This window comes from Amphiura filiformis, chromosome 2 (genome assembly GCF_039555335.1).
Source record: "Amphiura filiformis chromosome 2, Afil_fr2py, whole genome shotgun sequence".
NCBI lineage: Eukaryota > Metazoa > Echinodermata > Ophiuroidea > Amphilepidida > Amphiuridae > Amphiura > Amphiura filiformis.
The window spans coordinates 36,182,377-36,203,259 of record NC_092629.1 but is presented as its reverse complement, the minus strand read 5'-3'; the positions used below and the strand labels follow the sequence as shown (position 1 = coordinate 36,203,259).

General features: G+C 36.6%; 1 protein-coding gene across 1 annotated transcript in view; it reads left to right on the top strand.

Moving 5' to 3' along the window:
- LOC140146158 (putative N-acetylated-alpha-linked acidic dipeptidase) overlaps positions 1-20,883 on the top strand; it is a 49,911-nt gene that overhangs the window by 17,029 nt on the left and 11,999 nt on the right. The window contains exons 2-16 of the mRNA XM_072167916.1: positions 1,209-1,371; positions 4,367-4,498; positions 5,673-5,798; positions 6,038-6,218; positions 6,467-6,560; positions 8,065-8,163; positions 8,604-8,689; positions 9,034-9,153; positions 10,214-10,296; positions 11,194-11,257; positions 12,104-12,171; positions 12,401-12,495; positions 14,144-14,234; positions 15,480-15,741; positions 16,116-16,197. Of these exons, the coding sequence (XP_072024017.1) occupies positions 1,209-1,371; positions 4,367-4,498; positions 5,673-5,798; positions 6,038-6,218; positions 6,467-6,560; positions 8,065-8,163; positions 8,604-8,689; positions 9,034-9,153; positions 10,214-10,296; positions 11,194-11,257; positions 12,104-12,171; positions 12,401-12,495; positions 14,144-14,234; positions 15,480-15,741; positions 16,116-16,197 (1,746 nt within the window). The remainder of the gene's footprint in view (positions 1-1,208; positions 1,372-4,366; positions 4,499-5,672; positions 5,799-6,037; positions 6,219-6,466; positions 6,561-8,064; positions 8,164-8,603; positions 8,690-9,033; positions 9,154-10,213; positions 10,297-11,193; positions 11,258-12,103; positions 12,172-12,400; positions 12,496-14,143; positions 14,235-15,479; positions 15,742-16,115; positions 16,198-20,883) is intronic.

Here is a 20,883-nt window from a genome sequence, read left to right as displayed (position 1 = left end):
GGGTTAAAAATAGCCTGACCAAAGTTACCCCGCATTTGGGGCAACTTTGGTCAGAGTATTACATTCCATGAAGAAAAAAAAATCAAAAAAATTGATCTTCGCTGTAAATGGGCAAGTTGTTATTTTTGTGACATTTGACACCTTGCAAAATTAATCAAGCACACATTTTTGTTCACAAATATCAATTTTTATTTTTTCTGAAAAAAATGTAAAAAAATGCTCATTTTTGGTCAAAAATCCCGATTTTTTCGTAAATTTCGAGGAAATTGGACATGAGCGACTATTATTTCTTCCAAATATATTTCTTAACAAATTGATACCAAATATGACCAAAAACAATATTGCTGTACGAAAATATGACCATTTAAAAAAATATATTTGACCGACCAAAGTTACCCCGCTGACCGAAGTTACCCCATTTTACGGTAAGTCTATATTAATTGCCATCAAACTTAATCTAAATGCGTTGTCCAATCACAGCGCGCGAGTGTTTGTGGTTTACGGGATTTTCACTATGGATGGCAACTCGTGCCATAATTCGGTAATACGACATATCACTGTATTGTATGACAGACCTCAAAATAGTAACTGAAGACTGGCGGGATCCTAGCTTGCGTCAAAGTAAACCAGGCCCGTACGTAGGGAAAAGTATACAAAAAAAATTCAGGTTTTTTTTCTTTAAAAAAGGTCCAAATTTTGAAAAGAAAATTTTAAACAAAATCGACCCCCCCTGGAAAAAAAGTCCACTTTTTCAAAATCAGCACCCCAAATGAAATTCTGCGTACGGGACTGAAGTAAACATCTGTTGGAGAAAAATAAATTTGAACAGGTGTCGACTGCATGCAGACGACGTTTCAAATTTTATTTAATGCCCATACCGTATTTGGAATCATCATGAAAATGCATTTAAATAAGTACAAACAAGAATAGTATTGGTTCAGTGGGAAATTAAGATAGCTATTACTGACTCAAAAAGTCCCACTTGCGAACGAGAAAATGGACTTTTTTATGTCGTTTTGGTCAAAGATCAAAGTTTTGAAAATAAATCCACTTTTTAAAATCCGCCCAAGTCCACTTTTTTCAAAATCAGACCCCCCCGCCCCCAAAAATAAAAAAAATAAATTAAAAAAATCAATCAATCAATCAATCAATCAATCCTGTGGATCTGCCTCTGATAACCAGCGTTTCTCATATTCTCATACCCACAGGTATCTTACAAGTAAACCTCACGTAGCTGGTACACCTGTAAGTAAAGAACAAGCAGAATGGGTACGAGATAAATTCTTAGAAAATGGCTGCGACGATGCCGAGATTGTACAATATAAGCTGCTGTTATCGTATCCATCCGAAGAAGCGGGTAAAGAAAATAGGGTAAGTATTGGTGAGCCGTGAGAGTGGCACATCCTTCGGAGGGGCCATTAGATTGTCGATTATATAGGTTCGCCATCCTGTATGCATATCCCCAGCAAACACAAAAACGTTTTTAAAACGTTTTAAATAAGTTATATTTTGGGTTTTGGTTTAGGTAAAAACGTTTTGATAACATTAAAATGTCGGCTTATAAAAAGGTCATGAAATCGTTTTAAAACGTGTTGTATAAAAACACACTGCAACAATATTTTAAAGATGTTTTCGAAATGTCATTGTAAACTATTTTTGCAAACATCTTTGGCCAAATATTTTGTCAACTCTTAAATAACATTATGTTAAAATATTTGCACCCAGCAAACACAGAAATGTTCTTAAAATGTTTTTACAAAACGTTTTAATAACATTTAAATGTCGGGTTATATAAAGGTCGTGAAAACATTTTAAAAACGTTATTGTAAATATTTTGGGCAAACATTTTTTGCAAGATATTTTTTCAACCCCAAAATAACATTATGTTTAGAATGATTTGTACCAAGTTTTCAAAAATGTTTTTGGAATGTCATTAAAACGTTTTTATACCCTTTATATAACCCGACATTTAAATGTTTTCTGTAAAACATTTGTGTTTGCTGTGCAGTAAATTACCAACAAATGTTATTTAATGTTTTGAAAACGTTTTATACCAGCTTATACCATTAATGTACCTTTTATATAACCCGACATTTAAACGTATTCTGACAACCTTTTATAATCTTTTGCGAATGATGTCGAAAACGTTTTGTGTTTGCTGGGTCCATGTGACATGCCTGGCAATGACCAGGTTGTGGATGTACACTACAAGTTGTTTGGTAAATTCAATCAAAGACGAAGCGAAGAAAACATGGTGTTTGAATTGAACCATAAGAGTGAAGTGTTGTCAGAGGAGCCATAAGCGTAGTCGACTGACGACCTAGTTTACTGGTCTTGATGCCAGTATTTAAAGTTTAGGGATGATTTTCTGAATGTCTTGACTTGGAAGTAGAAGGCATTTCCACAAACATCTAGCTATTGTTCAAGGTATATCATCCTGTCGGATAAGCTACCAACGGTGGCGGGTATACGAGGCGGGTGGGATTCGGGAGAGGGAACGGAGACGAAGTGGGTGAGATTCGGGAGAGGAGGGCGGGGACGAGGTGGGTGGGATTTGGGAGAGGGGGACAGTTCCCCCAATGTAAATGGCACTATGAGTCACAATGGCATGATGACTGGCATAGCTCAATGATCTCCATTCAACAACCATAGCTCAAAATTTAACCTCAAGTTGCGGATTATGAGTTTTTGGTGGGTGCGGCGTGCCGCACCCACCCTGTATTCTCTGACTATTGACCTACTTTTTCACATGCCGCAGTGTTGAGAAAATATTTGTGCCGGTTATATCCCAAACACCCACAGAGGTGATAGTTTACGGCGAGTTTTATAATTATTACTTGAGTTTGATATGTAAGTAATACGATAAAGTCGTCATAGGCAGTAATGTGTTTGTATTAAAAGAAATAACAAAAATAATTATTTAAGTAATAGAAATACTATTTGGAAATTGCAGCAAGATTTGCAGATGTTTTTATTTGGGTCATATATATCATTTTATACTGACAGCTTCGGCATGTACTTAAATACAGCTTGTATGTGCATTGTGTTCAGTGTGTACATAGGCTATTTACTTTTCAAATCTTTGATGCTTGTATAAGGTATTATAGACAAATTATTAGAATGCATGTGCACCAGTAGAAATGGCCCAGGTTGAATAAAATAAATAAACATATGAATGAATATTTTATTCCCTGGATTATTTTTGTTGGGACAAAATAATGATATAGTTTGACGCTTTGAAATACAGTTATGTTAATCATAATAAAGTTACAAAGTTAAAAAATAATATCGAAATATTGTAAAATCAAACATTTCCCCTCATAAGTTGCAATACAACATATAAGGAAATTGACATGACAGATTTTTAAACTTTGATATGGAAAGATACCCCAGTCCTGTTGTCTCATCACCAGAGAAGATGAGCAGAAGTCTTTCTATCTGATGATTAAAAAAAACTCTAGGTATGATTACGAACATGTTTTAAATAACTATTATCTACAAAAGTTTTATAACCATGTTTTATATAAAATGTTAACATAAAACGTCTTGTGTTATGATGTGAAGGGTTAATATAAAAACAGGGAAAATCTGTTCCAACTGACCAGCAGAGAACAAAGGATAAGCAATAGATCAGATTAAAATCTGGGAAAATATGACACAACCTCCAATGGGGGAATAACAAACATATAAACTCTTTTAACTTTGTTTATACGTTTTGTGCTATTCCCCTATTGGAAATCGATGTTGTGTCATATTTTCCCTGTTTTTAATTGTGAACTTGACTTACTCATTCTTTCATTTCTCTTGACAATTTTTCATTTGCCCACCCTATTCCTTTTAAAGGAATTTTTATTTCTACCCAACACACTCAAAGGTCATTCTATGCACATAGAAGCCTATGGGGTTAAAGACCTGTGTATAACAGATGAGTAGGCTATGTCTGATGTTTCAAGATTCATCAACTCAAATTTCTCGGCCATATACTGCGTCTTGAAGATGGCGAGCCTGTGAAAGAATATGCGCTTTATATTCCACCACATGGGAAGAGGAAACCGGGACGGCCGCGCACACTGTACTTACAGTATGTCCAGCACCTCCTGGGAGATACTGAAGGGATGCTGCAGCCAAACAAAATTGTTTCGCTTGCCCAAGATCGCATTAGTTGGAGAAAGCTTGTAGTCGCCTGCTCCGCAGCCGACTGATGATGATGATGATGTTTGGGCGTGGTTTATTAATCATTCACCTCATCTTGTGCAATTTCGGAATTGAAAATTCCGAATTTGTAAAACTTTTAAAAGCGAGTAGGTCTATTTTTCCCTGTGAAATGTGATACCTTTAATGACCTTTAGTTTCTTGACTTTTCCAGGTGCAACTCTTGGCAGCAGATGGTTCCGTATTACATGAGAGTCAACTGGTCGAAGCAAACCTGGACCCTGAGGTTGACGTCAGTGAAATGCTGCCACCATTTAGTGCTTATTCAGCGGCAGGGGAAGTAGAGGTACGAGGGCCCCTTATTTTCGAGGGTGCTCCCATTTTTCACCAATTGCGTATACATGATCGTTAGTATAATTTCCACATGGATTAAACTGGCCTTCCAAAGACCACGCACCCATCTATCATGTCTATTATGATTACATGTACGCAGTGCCTAAAATGCGAGTGACGTCTAAGGCAAGCATATTGCACAATAGACATGATAGAAGAGAAAAACTTGGTTCGTTTTCGACCGAAAAACCTGTTTTTCAAACCGATTAACCTGAATTTTCAAATCGATAAATCTGGTTTATCAAATTTGATAAGGTTTTTGAAAAACCTTATTTTGCGATCCAAAAACCAGGTTTTTCGGCCGAGAAACAAAGTTTGTCAAAAAAACTTTGTTTTTCGATTCGTGGAACTTGGTTTTTCGAATCGAGAAACCAGATTTATCAATCGAAAAACCAGATTTATCGCCGTAAAAACAGGTTTCTCTCTTTGTACAAATACGTGCCATAGACGTCGTGTTTAACCATGTTAACGTTTGGCACAATAATGAAATCCGAGATTCGTTGCTATACTCGTATAGACGAATGTCATTTCACACATTCCTACACCTCAATGGCAGCCATAGCTGGGTCCCCGTAATGTATATCCCACCTAAAATATGAACTGATGCGCCCTTGGCGGGGATTTTAAACTGCATTTCATCATCCGTGTTACACGTAGACAATAGAATGATGAAAGTTTACAACACAATACAACATAACATCGATTTTTATGCGGCTTTAAACCACCCAATTGGGCAGTCACAACACCAGTTCGGTGCGCCGGGGACCCAGTCATGGCCGACTAAATTCTGACCATCACTTGGCTCGTGAGATTCGTCTATACGAGACGATTTGAGGACACAAAAAGAAAAAAAACGAGACGATTTGAGGACACACAATCAAAACGGCATATTTTCTTAAAATCTTAACAATCAAGGGACAAAGAAAGTAAGCGAAAGAATAATGGTAAAGAAAAAAACCGCATTGAAAATGAAAAAAAAACCGACATTATAAGAGAGAAACAGAGGAAGTTGAAAAGCTGAGCTATAACTATAAAAAAATGTAGGCCTATCTTGCTTACGCTGAAATACACACTGATTTTGTTTAATAATTATCTTTTATTCGAAATTTTGCCATTTTTAATTACAGGGTGATTTAGTTTATGCAAATTACGCACGCATAGAGGATTTCGAACATCTGAAAAACAATCACAGTATTGATGTCCGGGATAAAATTATAATAGCGAGATTTGGTGCTATTTATAGAGGCGATAAGGTAGGTAGATCATTCATTCTCCGGGTCATTCCCACCATTTGAAGACCTGAGCGTAAGAAGACAGTAAGTCCACTTGGCCCCTCAACATGTATACACTAAAGTTACGCATAGTTTCTTAGGGTTTTATAATGTTTAATACATGTTCCAGGGTGAAAACATCGTGAAAGGTTGTGAAAGATTTGTTTTGGCTCAAATTCGAAACATTTTTTGACACCCGTCTCATTTTACCTCCCGTGCAGGCGAAAAATGCTGGCCTCTACGGAGCAAAGGGTATCATCTTGTATTCGGATCCATATGATTTTGCAATAGAGGGTGAGGCTGTATATCCAGATGGGCCGCACCTACCTGGGACGGGAACACAGAGAGGGTCAACAATGTTTAAATTTGGAGACCCACAAACACCGGGTTACCCAGCTCTGGGTGAGTTTTAAAGATTTTTGTATGTAAGGAGGTGAGGGGATGTATAGGGCCCATGGTTTCTGGGCCATGGGATGTGTATTATTTTGCACTGTGTCAATCGTCAATCATCTAAAAGATCAAGCAGCACTAAAAAGACCTAAAACCCTTATTCGGTTGTATGCAGAAATAATGACATGTCTTATTTAGAGAGCCTATATCTAACGCTCCATTATTCTGATACATGTATTTTTCTCGTGGTGTATACATAGAAACTGCATACAGAATACCAGAGGAGAATCTCACCGTTCTTCCAATCGTTCCTGTACACCCCATAGGTTACGATGATGCTAAAGAATTCCTAAAGTAAGTATTTCTTCAATCTTTTAATCTTGCGTCAATGTGTCGGTATGGAACAGGTTATCGGCTTAGAGAGAATGAGGGAGAGACCATGGGAGGGGAATTATAGGGAGAGATGGGGAGAGAGAAGGAGCAGATTGACCCGGGAGATGGAGGGAGAGGGAGAGACAGTTGGCGTATTCATGGTAACCAGGGTGGATCTGTACGGGAAGCGGCATCTTAAGCGTCCAATATATACATGTGTCTACATGGCAAATGTCCCGATTTCGCCTCCTTCAAATGGTGCTCGCCCCTTGTCGACAAGTTCGATTGCGAAATCTCCTTGTGTTACTCTATGCTTGCACCGGAGGAGGAGGGGTTTAATCCCTCTCGTTTATAGATAACTGTATGCAAAAGATTTGAATTCATTACGAAACGTAAAGGTCCGTTCATACTACCACCGCATTTGCGGTGCGTTGCTTTGCGATGCCGATATATCGATTACTTTTTGCCGCAACTCAACGCAACTCGTCGCATTTCCAAGTTAAAATGTATTTAAGTTCATTGCGATATCGCAATGCAGTAGTTTGCAGTACGATGCAGTGCGGCACCGCACCGCAAAGCAACGCATCGCAAATGCGGTGGTAGTATGAACGGACCTTAATAGCGTCTTAAGAAACAAATGTTTTCCAGTTAGGCCTATAGCCATATAACTAAAAAAACTATACAGGTATGTCAGGGACTGCCTTTTGAGGAGAGCGAGAGAAATCGCTATACTGTTCTCCTTAAATCTTATATAGGAGTCATTTTTGCTCTCCTTAGTTGACCATTCTCATCTTACATTCTATTGTAAATGCTCTGAACAGCTCTCCTTGAAGGCTTCAGAAGAGCTATTTTTAAATTAAAAATTACATTAAAATGTCCTCTTGTAAATATTATTACATACCGTACTATTATTACTATTACATTGATAGTACATAGGAAATTAGTTATAATACCAGGAATATTTTCATAGGTCTTGTGGGTTATTAGTTAATGCCAACAATATGTCAAAACTAAATTTTTGAGCGTTTTCGCTCCGGCTCCCGAGAAAAATCATGCACATATGGGGCGAAATGACACCCCTTATATCAAGCCTTGTGCTCTTCATTATAAAACTCATACCATTCCACTTATGTGTCATCTTTATTTGTCTCAACATTTGAGTGCAAATACCGTTATTTTCCCTCCGACTCACCGTAACAGTTTCATGTAGTGGCGTAGCCAGGGGAGCCGGAACCCCCAACCCCCGAATTTGTTGGGGATGGCAAAGAGTAAATTGTCATTAAAATGACTGAAAATGGAACAAAAATTGATATATGGGAACGTAAATTACTCCCATGGGACAAAAAATAATTGGCAAATGGGCACGACAATTTGGCTCCCCCCCCCCCACACACACACCCACCCACACACTAAAAGGCTTGCTACGCCTCTGGTTATATGATGTCAATAATCATGATAATTAATGTCTGAATCCAAACCTACACAGGCTAATGGCTGGGGAAGAGGTGGAGAGCAAATGGAGAGGTCGCATTGAAAACATCACCTACAGATATGGACCAGGGTTTGCTGGAGCCGATGCAAATAAGTAAGTCCCTAGCATTTTTAAATATGCCTATTTATTTTGCAATGCAGGGTTGGTATAGACGGCGTACTGGTAAAAGGGGATAATTCGTTGCTGCGAATGGTAAAAAAATCAAGAGTCTTTCTTAGATTTCTGGTTAAAAATTGCCGAGAAAAAAACTAGAATTGTGAGGATAGAATGAGCACTTTAAGGCTGCGATCACATAGAAGTATGCGATATACGGTATTCGCTATACGAAATACGCTCATTCGATCAGACTGCGTTTACATAGTATACTCATCAAAGTAGCCTTATCGAATGAGCGTATTTCGTATAGCGAATACCGTATATCGCATACAGTACGGTACTTCTATGTGATCGCAGCCTTAGGGGTCTTTTAGAGCTGAAATGTTCAAAAGCAGGGGTCTTTCAACATGATGGTGCTGTTTTGTTTTGTCTAACAGGAGAGTTGCAATGCGTATTTACACCCATAACCAAGAAGCATATGGATGGAACGTCATTGGAACAATACGAGGAGAGATTGAACCAGGTGAACAAGATTTCTTTATGTCCAAAGGGTCCTAATCATACATATAGCATATAGACTGTGATCAACGGATCGTGACACATTTACCCAATTACGTTATAGATTCCTTAACAAATCGCTACTATTTTACCAACTTTATTAGCAGAAAAAGAGGTAAATATTTCCAGTATGTCACCTGTTGCCAACATTTAACGACCAATTATGGCGTGATACTTTTCGCTGGATTTCGTATAGTTTATAAACTAGTTATTCCTTTAAATAAAATCTCAGGATTCTATTATATACCTACATGTATCACCATATTTTTGATTTTATAAAAATCATCATTAACTTTTGGACACCAACAGATCGCTATGTCATGATGGGCAATCATCGTGATGCATGGGGCTTTGGTGCTGTCGACGCTTCTGGTGGAACCGCGGCTATGGTGGAGATTACAAGAGCTTTTGGAAAAATGATGAAACGAGGTAGGCCTGTGTCGACTATATTTAAAAAAATTAAAACATTTCACAATAGTGTTCATTGTCATGACCATATTAATACCATATTAAAATGAGTACAAACAAGCCTAGTATTGGTTCAGTAAATTGGTGCAAGTGGGCGAAAAACAATGGCCTCAAAAAAATCGCGTATTTCGCATGTTTTAAGATGTTCCCATGTTCCCATTATTTTCCTTTTGAGACAAACCTTCACTAATATAGCTAATTTTAATATATGGCTAAAAGTATTTCATTATTTCGAATGTTTTAAGATTTGTTTCCATTTCCTTTTAGGACAAACCTTCAGTAAGGCCCTTCACAATTGATTTTTAGTTTACTGTCACGATCTTTTAAAATGAGTTTGGTAACCATAAACCAGAGTCTAGACCATAGTCTTGTAGTGAACATAATGGCTTGCTGCGAAAATTATATACATGTATACATACTGATTTCACTGTGGGAGAAATTTACCAGAGGATATGTATATTCATACAGACCCATCCATCTGTTGTTAACTGGTCAATAATGACATGAATACACCAGTAGAAATTCTACCTGTCAACCTGTACATTCAAAAGTTTTAAGGATACCGGTATGCTGGCCTGCACCAAATGTTTCTCCGCCTGCATCCAAAATTGAAAACTGCAAAATATTTAATTATTTGATTTTTATTTGACATTTTCTGTGTTAAATGACATTAATCAATGTGAATTTGCTACTTTCTTACTTCGATTACTTTGATCATCTTTACTATGATGCTGAACAAACACCCCTTCATTATTATCAATGTATAAAATCAACAATAATTGCAATACAATGAAATCAGCAGTTAGTTGATATTGGGCTGTGACCATATTTTCAAAATAAGAAAATAATATATAAGAAATTAATATTTAATAATCAAAAGTATTTTAAAAAAATCTTAAATATATAGTACACTCAGAATTAATCGTGAAGGGCCTAATACTTAAATAGCCGATTTTAATGGCTGAAAATATTTCTTTTGTTATCTTCTTGCAACAACTAATTTCACCATGACTTTGGCCAGGTTGGCGACCTCGTCGAACACTCAAGTTTTGCAGTTGGGGCGCAGAAGAATTTGGGTTAATCGGCTCCAATGAATGGGTGGAGGTATGTATGCTCGCGTCACTACCAACGTCCCGCTATAAACCGCGGCAAAAAATATTTTCGTTAAGTTTGTCTATAGTTTCTTTTTTCTTCTTCCCTTCTTCCTCCTATCAACCGAAAGGCAACGGCTATTACAGTCTTTCATGCGGGGTCGGATGCGATATCGCCATCTTTCACGTCACCATTGGATTAATTGGCGAAGTGCCATAATAAATCGGATTAATTACCATAGCAATAGGCCTAGATGAATACAATACAAGCAGGTTGCGCTCATCACCGGTGTATGTCTGCAACATCATGGATTGAATACAATACCATGAATACTGGTATTTACAATCATACTAATCTTACAGGTGCGCGTGATCAGCATGATATGGTTCAATGCATGGTAGGCCTACCGCGTGAACGTTGTAGTGCAGGGCGATATAGTCAAAATAGTAGGCCCCCCTATTCGTCTATTGCTATGGTAGTTAATCCGATTATTACGTCACTTCTACAGCGAATAAAGTAGCAAAAAACCGAAAGGCAGCAACAAATTGTAGCCTCAATTATAATGCCTGTGAACCCCGCCCGCCGTTAACATGATACGGTAGACTCCGATATTACTAAACCGTCCCTATCTGCTACTCGGTTCGCCGCGCGTGTGCCGTGTAAAGCAAAAGGGATTTGAATGATTCCAACTTGATTCCACTGTAAAAATATCGATAGCGTCGCCCTCTGGAGTCGGAATAATACAAGTGGATGAGTGCGAATTGCAATTCGTCGATATGTGGTAATTACAACAAATTAAACATAATTATGCCTATGTACATTATTTAAATGTGTAACTTGAGTCTAAAACCATACTTGTACGTTTTTTAACAATATAATTATTAATTTTTCCTTTTGATTTTGTTTCAGGAATTTTCTAAAAATCTCAACGAGAGAGCCGTTGCTTACTTCAATATGGATATAATTCAAATGGGTAAAATATCTAGTAGAGTGAGAAAAATATCATCTCAAATCGTGATAAACCTTTTCGAAAAGTTTGCATATGCCTAAACAAGCCTGAGTATATCAATATGATTGACCATGATCATATCGTATTCGTTATAAAGAAACTGCCCACAGTAAACCGTTTATATTACCTTGCCAATCGAGGAATCGGGGTGTTTGGATTTATTGGCGCTTACTCAGATCATTTGTGCCATTTCCAAGAGAGGTTGCGATTTCCAAACGTAGGCTACGTGTCATACGTCCGTGCATCTATTCAAAATCACTCTCATTTGACAGGATTTTAAATGCATGTAGATGTACGTGCGTCCCGGACGTGCGTGAGAGTCGTGAGAGTAGGCCTACGTACGTTTAGAAATCTACTTATAGAATGAAGTCCGGTAGGCCAAAATAGATGCGGAGGAAACCAGAGGACCCAGAGAAAACCATTGGCGTGTACGGACTGGAAACCAAATGCATGTAAAGTCGTTTGGGGGACGACCAAGGTTCGAACTCGGCACTTAGGCATATCTTTTTTTCCTCTTCACTTTTTCAAACCATCGAAAAGAAATTGGGTCAATCTTTTCGGACTGTTGAAGGGGGCCGCAAAATTCTCCTTTTCTCCACCACCCCCCTGTTATGAGCGCTACCAATCCGTTATACAACAGTGCGCTACGCCAATAGTACCCTCTCTTTAGCAATCATTTTCTATGATTCTATCATTTTCTAAGTATGATTAATCATTAATGTAGTTTGTAGGCCTACTTTCGATCCTTACAAAATGGGGGTGGAAAATTGAGTATGTATAAGACTTAATCATTTTTAATTTGATTTTCAGGGACACACGTTGTTGCAATATCGGATACACCAAATCTCAGTAACGCTGTCTATGCTGCGGCCCGTAAGGTAATTAATCAAGCAATCGGTCAATCAACCAATCAATCAATTAATCAATAAGATCGATTCATGTGTAAATCGGTCTATTATTTTATCATTTTTTATTTGAAACATAATTATTTCATTTTAAAATACATTAGTCGAAATGTTAATTCGTGTACATTTCTATAAATCATGAGATGACTTTGACTATAATCAGTGCAATTGGTAGCTTCAGTGTTCCCTGTTGTTTTCACAGGTTAAAGATCCGTCTCCATCTGGAAACCGTCAGACTGTTTATGACACATGGGTAGAGAGATCTCTTAAAGGAACGAATGACGACGGGACTCCTGTGTAAGGAAGAATTTGCATTGCTATCCACTGCATGTTTAATAATTCTAGTTATAAGATGGCCGGAGGTAGCTCTGGAGGTAGCTGGAGTCGCACGGGCGGGAGATTTGAAAAGACGAATAGGATAGGGCCATGCAGATTTTATGATGTCAGGGTTTGTGCAGGGGCGTAGTCAGCTTTCTTGGTGGGGAAGTAAAATAAAAAAATTCGGGGAAAAGACGAAAAAAAAGACATTTTTTACTCGGTATTAGGCTTTTGGTGGGATCACAGTTATTAAATGCGTCTAACAAAACATTACATAATTTTCATCAATTCTAGACCTTTACACTACCAACAGCTATCACACTAAAACACACATGTATCTTTTAGTTATTTTTAACTTCGATATTATTTTCTTTATCAATTTTTAAAATCTTTTTCTGCCTTTCAATGGTATTTTTTATGCTATATAAACTGTATATATATTATTTGTGTCAAAATTGAGGGCGCACTTTGCATATATTTTAAATATGATGGCCCATTAATAAAGTATTCCTTTCATTTCATGATAAAAATAAATAGTTTGAAAATTTCCTTGCTATATTTTACTCATTTCTGTGTTATTTTAATGCCATTATACAAGTGCCTACCTGTTGTAAAGATGCAAACAAGATTTGAGATAAATAGCGCCACCAGCGTTCAACTTTGCTTAAAAATGAAAACAGTTCTACATGCCACAAAACAACCGTGGGATATTATTATCCGGTTTTTTTTAGAGAGATTGTTTATGTAAGCATAATGTCTTCGAGCTTCCAAAACATTAGGACAAACGGGCAGCACAGAAGATATACTTACAAGTTTGGAAAACTTATTTCCATTTTCCTTTCCCTTCTTTTTTCTTTTCCTTTATTCTCCTTTTTTCTTTCCTTTTCCTTTGCCTTTCCGATGTTATCTTTCATTTTTTGTCCGGGGGGCACTTTTCTCTTTCAATTTTTTGTCAGGGGGCACCCTCCCCCCGTGCCCCCCCCTCCCGATAGCTACGCTGCTGACATTTAAACCCTATCATTAAATAAGCAATCGTCTGACTCTGAATCCTCATCTTTTGGGCCATGTTATTCGTTTATTCTTCCCCAAATCCAAATCTCGTGCGATTCAAGCTCTATATAATATTTTAACTGGTATAAGTTGGGGGTTAAGATATTATTGATTGGGTTAGGATTTAATATGGTGTCATTTGGTATTAAAGAAAAAGGCCGACAAAAAGATTAAATCTAAGGTTATCAGGTCATGGGCTTTGGAATAATTATTAAGTAATGACTGAGGTTGCACTATTTAAACAAAGCGCCCAAAGTTCACGATTTAAATGCTGCCAAACGCCTTTTCATAATCCATGTAGCCTATAGACAGATGTTGAAGCGATGTTCTTTTGCCTTTATGACCAGGCTCAATTGACTGACTTTCGTGTACTTCACTAGTGTTGTAACTTAACATGTCATCCGGCAATATTTTTTTCGTGGGGGTAAATAAAGTTTGCCAAATTTGCCGCAAACTGGTTTTTACTGGACGTATGGGGGCAAGAGTTATGGTGAGGGCCATCGCCCATGCCTCCTGGCGCCGCCACTGATGGCAAATAATTTTTTTCCCCGAATTTTTACACATTTTTATTCTGTAGGATCGGCACTCTTGGATCAGGAAGTGACTATGCTCCGTTTGTTCAGCTTGTTGGTGTCTCTGCTTTAGATTTTTCATACAGACATGACAAGGTTCGAAAAAAGTGATTACAATGTCTATTCGTTTCTTTGTTTAAAAAGTAATGTTTTATAATTGTTTGCGTGCTGATAAACGCTTGAGTCCTGATAGGATTATGTTCAAAATTTGGCTGTCTGCCGGTAGCACGCAGAATATCATGTCGCTTCTCGTTTCGGCGCAATTTCATGATTCTTGGGATTCTTAGATTCTTTAGTTCAGGGTTTGAGTCAGCGTTTTGTGTGTGGGTGGGGGATGTGCTTCTCTAGCATTTATCCCGGCAGGTAAAGTCATTAGGCCTATGAAAAAAATAAAGTTTAACCTATGTGGTAAATTAAATATGAGAAAGGTTTTTAACACAAGTCATCACATATACATAAATGACAGCCAGTGAAAAAAATTCACTGACTATCCAGGATATGAACCTGGGACCTTCGGATCACCGGACCGATGCTCTACCAACTGAGCTAATAAGTCAGATGGAGAAGAGCAGTGATGTTATTATCTATAGGCCTTCAGTAGGATCCTGGATAGTCAGTGAATTTTTTTCACTGGCTGTCATTTATGTATGTGTTGACTTGTGTTAAAAAGGCCTATCGTGTCGATCTGGAAATTTGGCCCCACCTTGGCTCGGTGGTCCCCTGGGGGACAGTTCAATATGAAATGGATAGAATGAAGGGTTGAAACTATGACAGTAATGCCCCATTCAGGGGAGAGCAAAATATAAACGAAAATATGGGGTCATTGGGTGAGAGCATGGATTTTGAGATTAAGTGAGAGCAAAATGTGCACAATATGGGGTCATTGGGTGAGCATGGTGAGAGACGGACCGTTTGGACCTAAATTAGGGGAGCATTGGGTGAGAATAATTATGACAGTTTGTAATGTGGGGTCTTTGGGTGGGAGCCAAAAGAAGCCTCGAACATTGAATTTTCTAGTTCTAAATGGCTTTATAATTTCAAAATAAGTATCAGTGATTTAAAGTAGACGTTCAAATTGACAAATAGGCCTAAGTGCCTTTTGGTGGTGTATCAAATGGAAGGGGTCTTTGGGTGACAGAGCATGTGTTTGACTTTGGAAAAAATATGAGGTGCTGAAAAAGGAGGTCCTAACAGCCCTATACGCATTACCTCCAAAGTGGGATTCGACCGGGTGGTCCGGGTACGCCCCTGAAGTACTTGTCTTTTGACTGTGCGTATAGGTATATAGGCCTATACATTTATTTGGACTATACCGTATTACATTTTTTATTTTCTTGCCAGAAAGCACATCCAAACATCGCTCTCTACCCGGCATATCACTCCGTTTACGATACTTTCCGCCTTGTTGAAAAATTTTATGATCCAGAATTCAAATATCATCTGGCTGGTGCGCAGCTGTTCGCAGAACTTCTGCGTGATTTCTCTGACTCAGCGATGCTCCCTATGGACTGTCCATACTATGCTGAATCGGTCCAGGGTTACGTGAAATCATTTAAGGAAGGAGATATTGGGGCTCGGATGATTCAAGAAGGATTATCACTTGGTATGTACTAGTAATGTATTAGTATGTGTGTTCCTCAGGGTTCAATACTAGGTCCACTTTTGAACATTAACACATTTTTTCGTATATGAAGAGCTTATTTCCAAACCGTAAATAATGGCTTGTTGATGGTACAATTCATTGTTGCTAATGTCAAACTTGTCAAAGTAATTGTGATTGTATCACACAAGTACATGAGAAACATGTGGTTGAGGACTTAACATGGTTCGGAAATAAGCTCTTCATATATCAAAATATATTATTGATTGCTTTATTTGGTAATTAGGTTGAATCTCTTAAGTGTTCGGATATTTTTGTCCGCAGTATTATAGTTGACCTAATGACTATTAAACAATATTCTTATCTGTGTCTTATAGATGGGATGCAAGAGGCTGCTGATAAGCTGACACAAGCAGCAAAAGAATTCAAGCAGAGACTTGGTGCAGTTGATACAAAAAAGTAAGGAATCAAGTTCAATTTAGGCCATCTCCTCCATAACTTCTCGTTTGCTTTTAATGTTTGTTTGTTTGCTTTTTTGTATGGCATGGAAATTAAAAAAGTTCAAGTTTTGTAGTGAATCTTTCCATCCTGGCAGAATTCAAGGGGGGAGTAGAAATGGACCGTCTTCTTGCCCCCCCCCCCCATCCCTCGTTCAACATTGGTTTCTGTGGAGAATTTTCATTAGGTTGTACAAAAATAACAGATTTGCCATTTGGTTATAAAGAACAGATTTACCATTAATCTGTGAAAAAGAACAACTATGGCATTTGATTGTAGAACAGATTTGCCATTTGAAAGTATAAAAGAACAGATTTGCATTCGGTTGTAAAAAATAACAAATTTGCCATTCGGTTGTAAAAACAAGATTTGCCAATAATCTGTGAAAAAGGACAGCTTTGCCTTTTGGTTGTAAAAAAAACCAGCTTTGCCATTTGTTTGTAAAAAAGAACAAATTTGCCGTTCAGTTGTAAAAAAGAACAGATGTTTACTATTCGGTTGTAAAAAAGTACAGAAACCATGTTGAACCCTCGGGCTCACAAAGGGATGTTCTTTTATACTTTCAAATGGCAAATCTGTTCTACAATCAAATGCCATAGCTGTTCCATTTCACAGATTAATGGTAAATCTGTTCTTTTTTTTATAACCAAATGGCAAATCTGTTCTTTTTGTACAACCTAATGCAAATCTGTTCTTTTATACTTTCAAATGACAAATATGTTCTTTTTTACAACCAAATGCCATAGCTGTTATTTTTCTCAGATTAATGGCAAATTTGTTCTTTTTTACAACCAAATGGCAAATCTGTTCTTTTTTTACAACCAAATGGCAAATCTGTTCTTTTTTACAACCAAATGGCAAATCTGTTCTTTTTTACAACCAGATGGCAAATCTGTTCTTTTTTACAACCAGATGGCAAATTTGTTCTTTTTTACAACCAAATGGCAAAGCTGTTCTTTTTTACAACCGAATGGCAAATCTGTTCTTTTTTACAACCAAATGGCAAATCTGTTCTTTTTTTACAACCAAATGGCAAAGCTGTTCTTTTTACAATCAAATGGCAAAGCTGTTCTTTTTACAACCGAACGGCATATTTGTTCTTTTTTACATTCAAATGGCAAAGCTGTTCTTTTTTACAACCAAATGGCAAAGCTGTTCTTTTTTTTTTTACAACTGAATGAAAATCTGCTGGTTTTTTTTACAACAGAATGGCAAATATGTTCTGTTTTACAACCGAATGATAAAGCTCTGTTCTTTTTACAACCGAATGGCAAAGATCTGTTCTTTTTCACAGATTAATGGTAAATCTGTTCTTTTTTACAACCGAATGGCAAATCTGTTCTTTTTTAAGACCGAATGGCAAATTTGTTCTTTTTTACAACCAAATGGCAAATCTGGTTTTTTTAAAAAACCAAATGGCAAATCTGTTCTTTTTTACAACCGAATGGCAAATCTGATCCTTTTTACAACCGAACGGCAAATTTGTTCTTTACAACCAAATGGCAAATCTGTTCTTTTTTTACAACCGAATGGCAAATCTGTTCTTTTTTACAACCAAATGGCAAATCTGTTCTTTTTTACAACCAAATGTCAAATCTGTTCTTTTTTACAACCAAATGGCAAATCTGTTTTTTTACAACCAAATGGCAAAGCTGTAATTTTTTTTACAACCCAATGGCAAAAATCTTTTTTTTTTACAACCAAATGGCAAATCTGTTCTTGTTACAAATGAATGGGAAAGCTGTCTATTTTTGCAACCAAATGGCAAATCTGTTCTTTTTTTTTACAACCGAATGGCAAATCTGTTCCTTACAACCGAATGGCAAATGTGTTCTTTTTTACAACCGAACGGCAAATTTGTTCTTTTTTTTAATCAAATGGCAAATCTGTTTTTTTTACAACCAAATGGCAAATCTGTTCTTTTTTACAACCGAATGGCAAATCTGTTCTTTTTTACAACCGAACGGCAAATTTGTTCTTTTTTACAATCAAATGGCAAATCTGTTCTTTTTCTTACAACCAAATGGCAAATCTGTTCTTTGTTACAACGGAATGGGAAAGCTGTCTATTTTTGCAACCAATTGGCAAATCTGTTCTATTTTTTTTACAACCGAATGGCAAATCTGGTTTTTTTTACAACCAAATGGCAAATCTTTTTTTACAACTGAATGCAAATCTGCTGGGGTTTTTTTTTACAACAGAATGGCAAATATGTTCTGTTTTACAACCGAATGATAAAGCTCTGTTCTTTTTTACAACCGAATGGCAAAGCTCTGTTCTTTTTCACAGATTAATGGTAAATCTGTTCTTTTTTACAACCAAATGGCAAATCTGTTCTTTTTTTAATACCGAATGGCAAATTTGTTCTTTTTTACAACCAAATGGCAAATCTGGGTTTTTTAAAAACCAAATGGCAAATCTGTTCATTTTTGCAACCGAATGGCAAATCTGATCCTTTTTACAACCGAACGGCAAATTTGTTCTTTACAACCAAATGGCAAATCTGTTCAATTTTTTTACAACCGAATGACAAATCTGTTCTTTTTTACAACCAAATGGCAAATCTGTTCTTTTTTACAACCAAATGGCAAATCTGTTCTTTTTTACAACCAAATGGCAAATCTGGTTTTTTTTACAACCAAATAGCAAAGCTGTTATTTTTTTTACAACCAAATGGCAAATCTGTTCTTGTTACAACGGAATGAGAAAGCTGTCTATTTTTGCAACCAAATGGCAAATCTGTTTTTTTTACAACCGAATGGCAAATCTGTTCCTTACAACCGAATGGCAAATCTGATCCTTTTTACAACCGAATGGCAAATTTGTTCTTTTTTACAATCAAATGGCAAATCTGGTTTTTTTTTACAACCAAATGGCAAATCTGTTCTTTTTTACAACCGAATGGCAAATCTGTTCTTTTTTACAACCGAACGGCAAATTTGTTCTTTTTTACAATCAAATGGCAAATCTGTTCTTTTTTTTACAACCAAATGGCAAATCTGTTCTTTGTTACAACCGAATGGGAAAACTGTCTATTTTTGCAACCAAATGGCAAATCTGTTTTTTTTTAACAACCGAATGGCAAATCTGTTCTTTTTTACAAGCGAACGGCAAATTTGTTCTTTTTTACAATCAAATGGCAAATCTGTTTTTTTACAACCAAATGGCAAATCTGTTTTTTACAACCGAATGGCAAATCTGTTCTTTTTTTACAACCAAATGGCAAATCTGTTTTTTTTACAACCAAATGTCAAATCTGTTGTTTTTTTTACAACCAAATGGCAAATTTGTTCTTTTTTACAATCAAATGGCAAATCTGTTATTTTTTTACAACCGAATGGCACAAATCTTATTTTTTTTACAACCAAATGGCAAATCTGTTCTTGTTACAACGGAATGGGAAAGCTGTCTATTTTTGCAACAAAATGGCAAATCTGTTCTTTTTTTACAACCGAATGGCAAATCTGTTCTTTTTTACAACCGAACAGCAAATTTGTTCTTTTTTACAATCAAATGGCAAATCTGTTCTTTCTTTACAACCAAATGGCAAAGCTGTTCTTTTTACAACGGAATGGGAAAGCTGTCTATTTTTACAACCAAATGGGAAAGCTGTTTTCTTTTACAACCGAATGGCGAATCTGTTCTTTTTCTTACAACCAAATGGAAAATCTGTTGTTATTTACAACAGAATGGCAAATCTGTTTTTTTACAACCAAATGGCAAATCTGTTCTTTTTTTTTACAACCAAATGGAAAAACTGTTCTTTTTTACAACCGAATGACAAATCTGTTCTTTTTTTTACAACCGAATAGCAAATCTGTTTTCTTTACAACCAAATGGGAAATCTGTTCTTTTTTTACAACCGAATGGGTAATCTGTCCTTTTTTTTTTTTAACCTAATGATCTATCTGTTCTTTTTTTTTTTCAACGGAATGGCAAATCTGTTCTTTTTTTACAACCGAATGACAAAGCTGTTCTTTTTTACAACCAAATGGCTTTTTTTTTCACAACGGAATGGCAAAGCTGTTCTTTTTTTACAACCGAATGGCAGAGCTGTTCTTTTTTACAACTAAATGGCAAATCTGTTCTTTTTTACAACCAAATGGCAAATCTGCTCTTTTTTTACAACCAAATGGAAAATCTATACTTTTTCATAACGGAATGGCAAAGCTGTTCTTTTTTACAACCGAATGGCAAGATAACCATGTGGTATTGGGATAGCCATGATTGCATTAAGGTGGCTGTGTACTCTCAGACATGCATGTAGTAAAAGTGCAATAACTTTGTAATTATTCGCGCAAAACATATAAAAGTATACATTTTTATGAAGGCAAGACATCAATAAATCTTAATATAAATACAGATTTGGGGTAAAAACAACAATTTTGAAGAAAATCACAAAAAAGTGAGTTTTGGGCAATATTTGTTAGGTACATCATAACAAAAAACACTCTTTCCAAAATATTTTATTTTGTTTTAGCTCAATCTTGAGGCTCCATTCTAAAAACGGTTTTTTTATTTTTTTGCTATTGGCCTTATTTTTTGAGATATTGACCATATCAGGCATCAAAATGAACTTTTTAAAATTCAAAAACGCCTATTTGCACAAAATGATGCCCAAAATCGGAAATAGACCAAAATATAAAA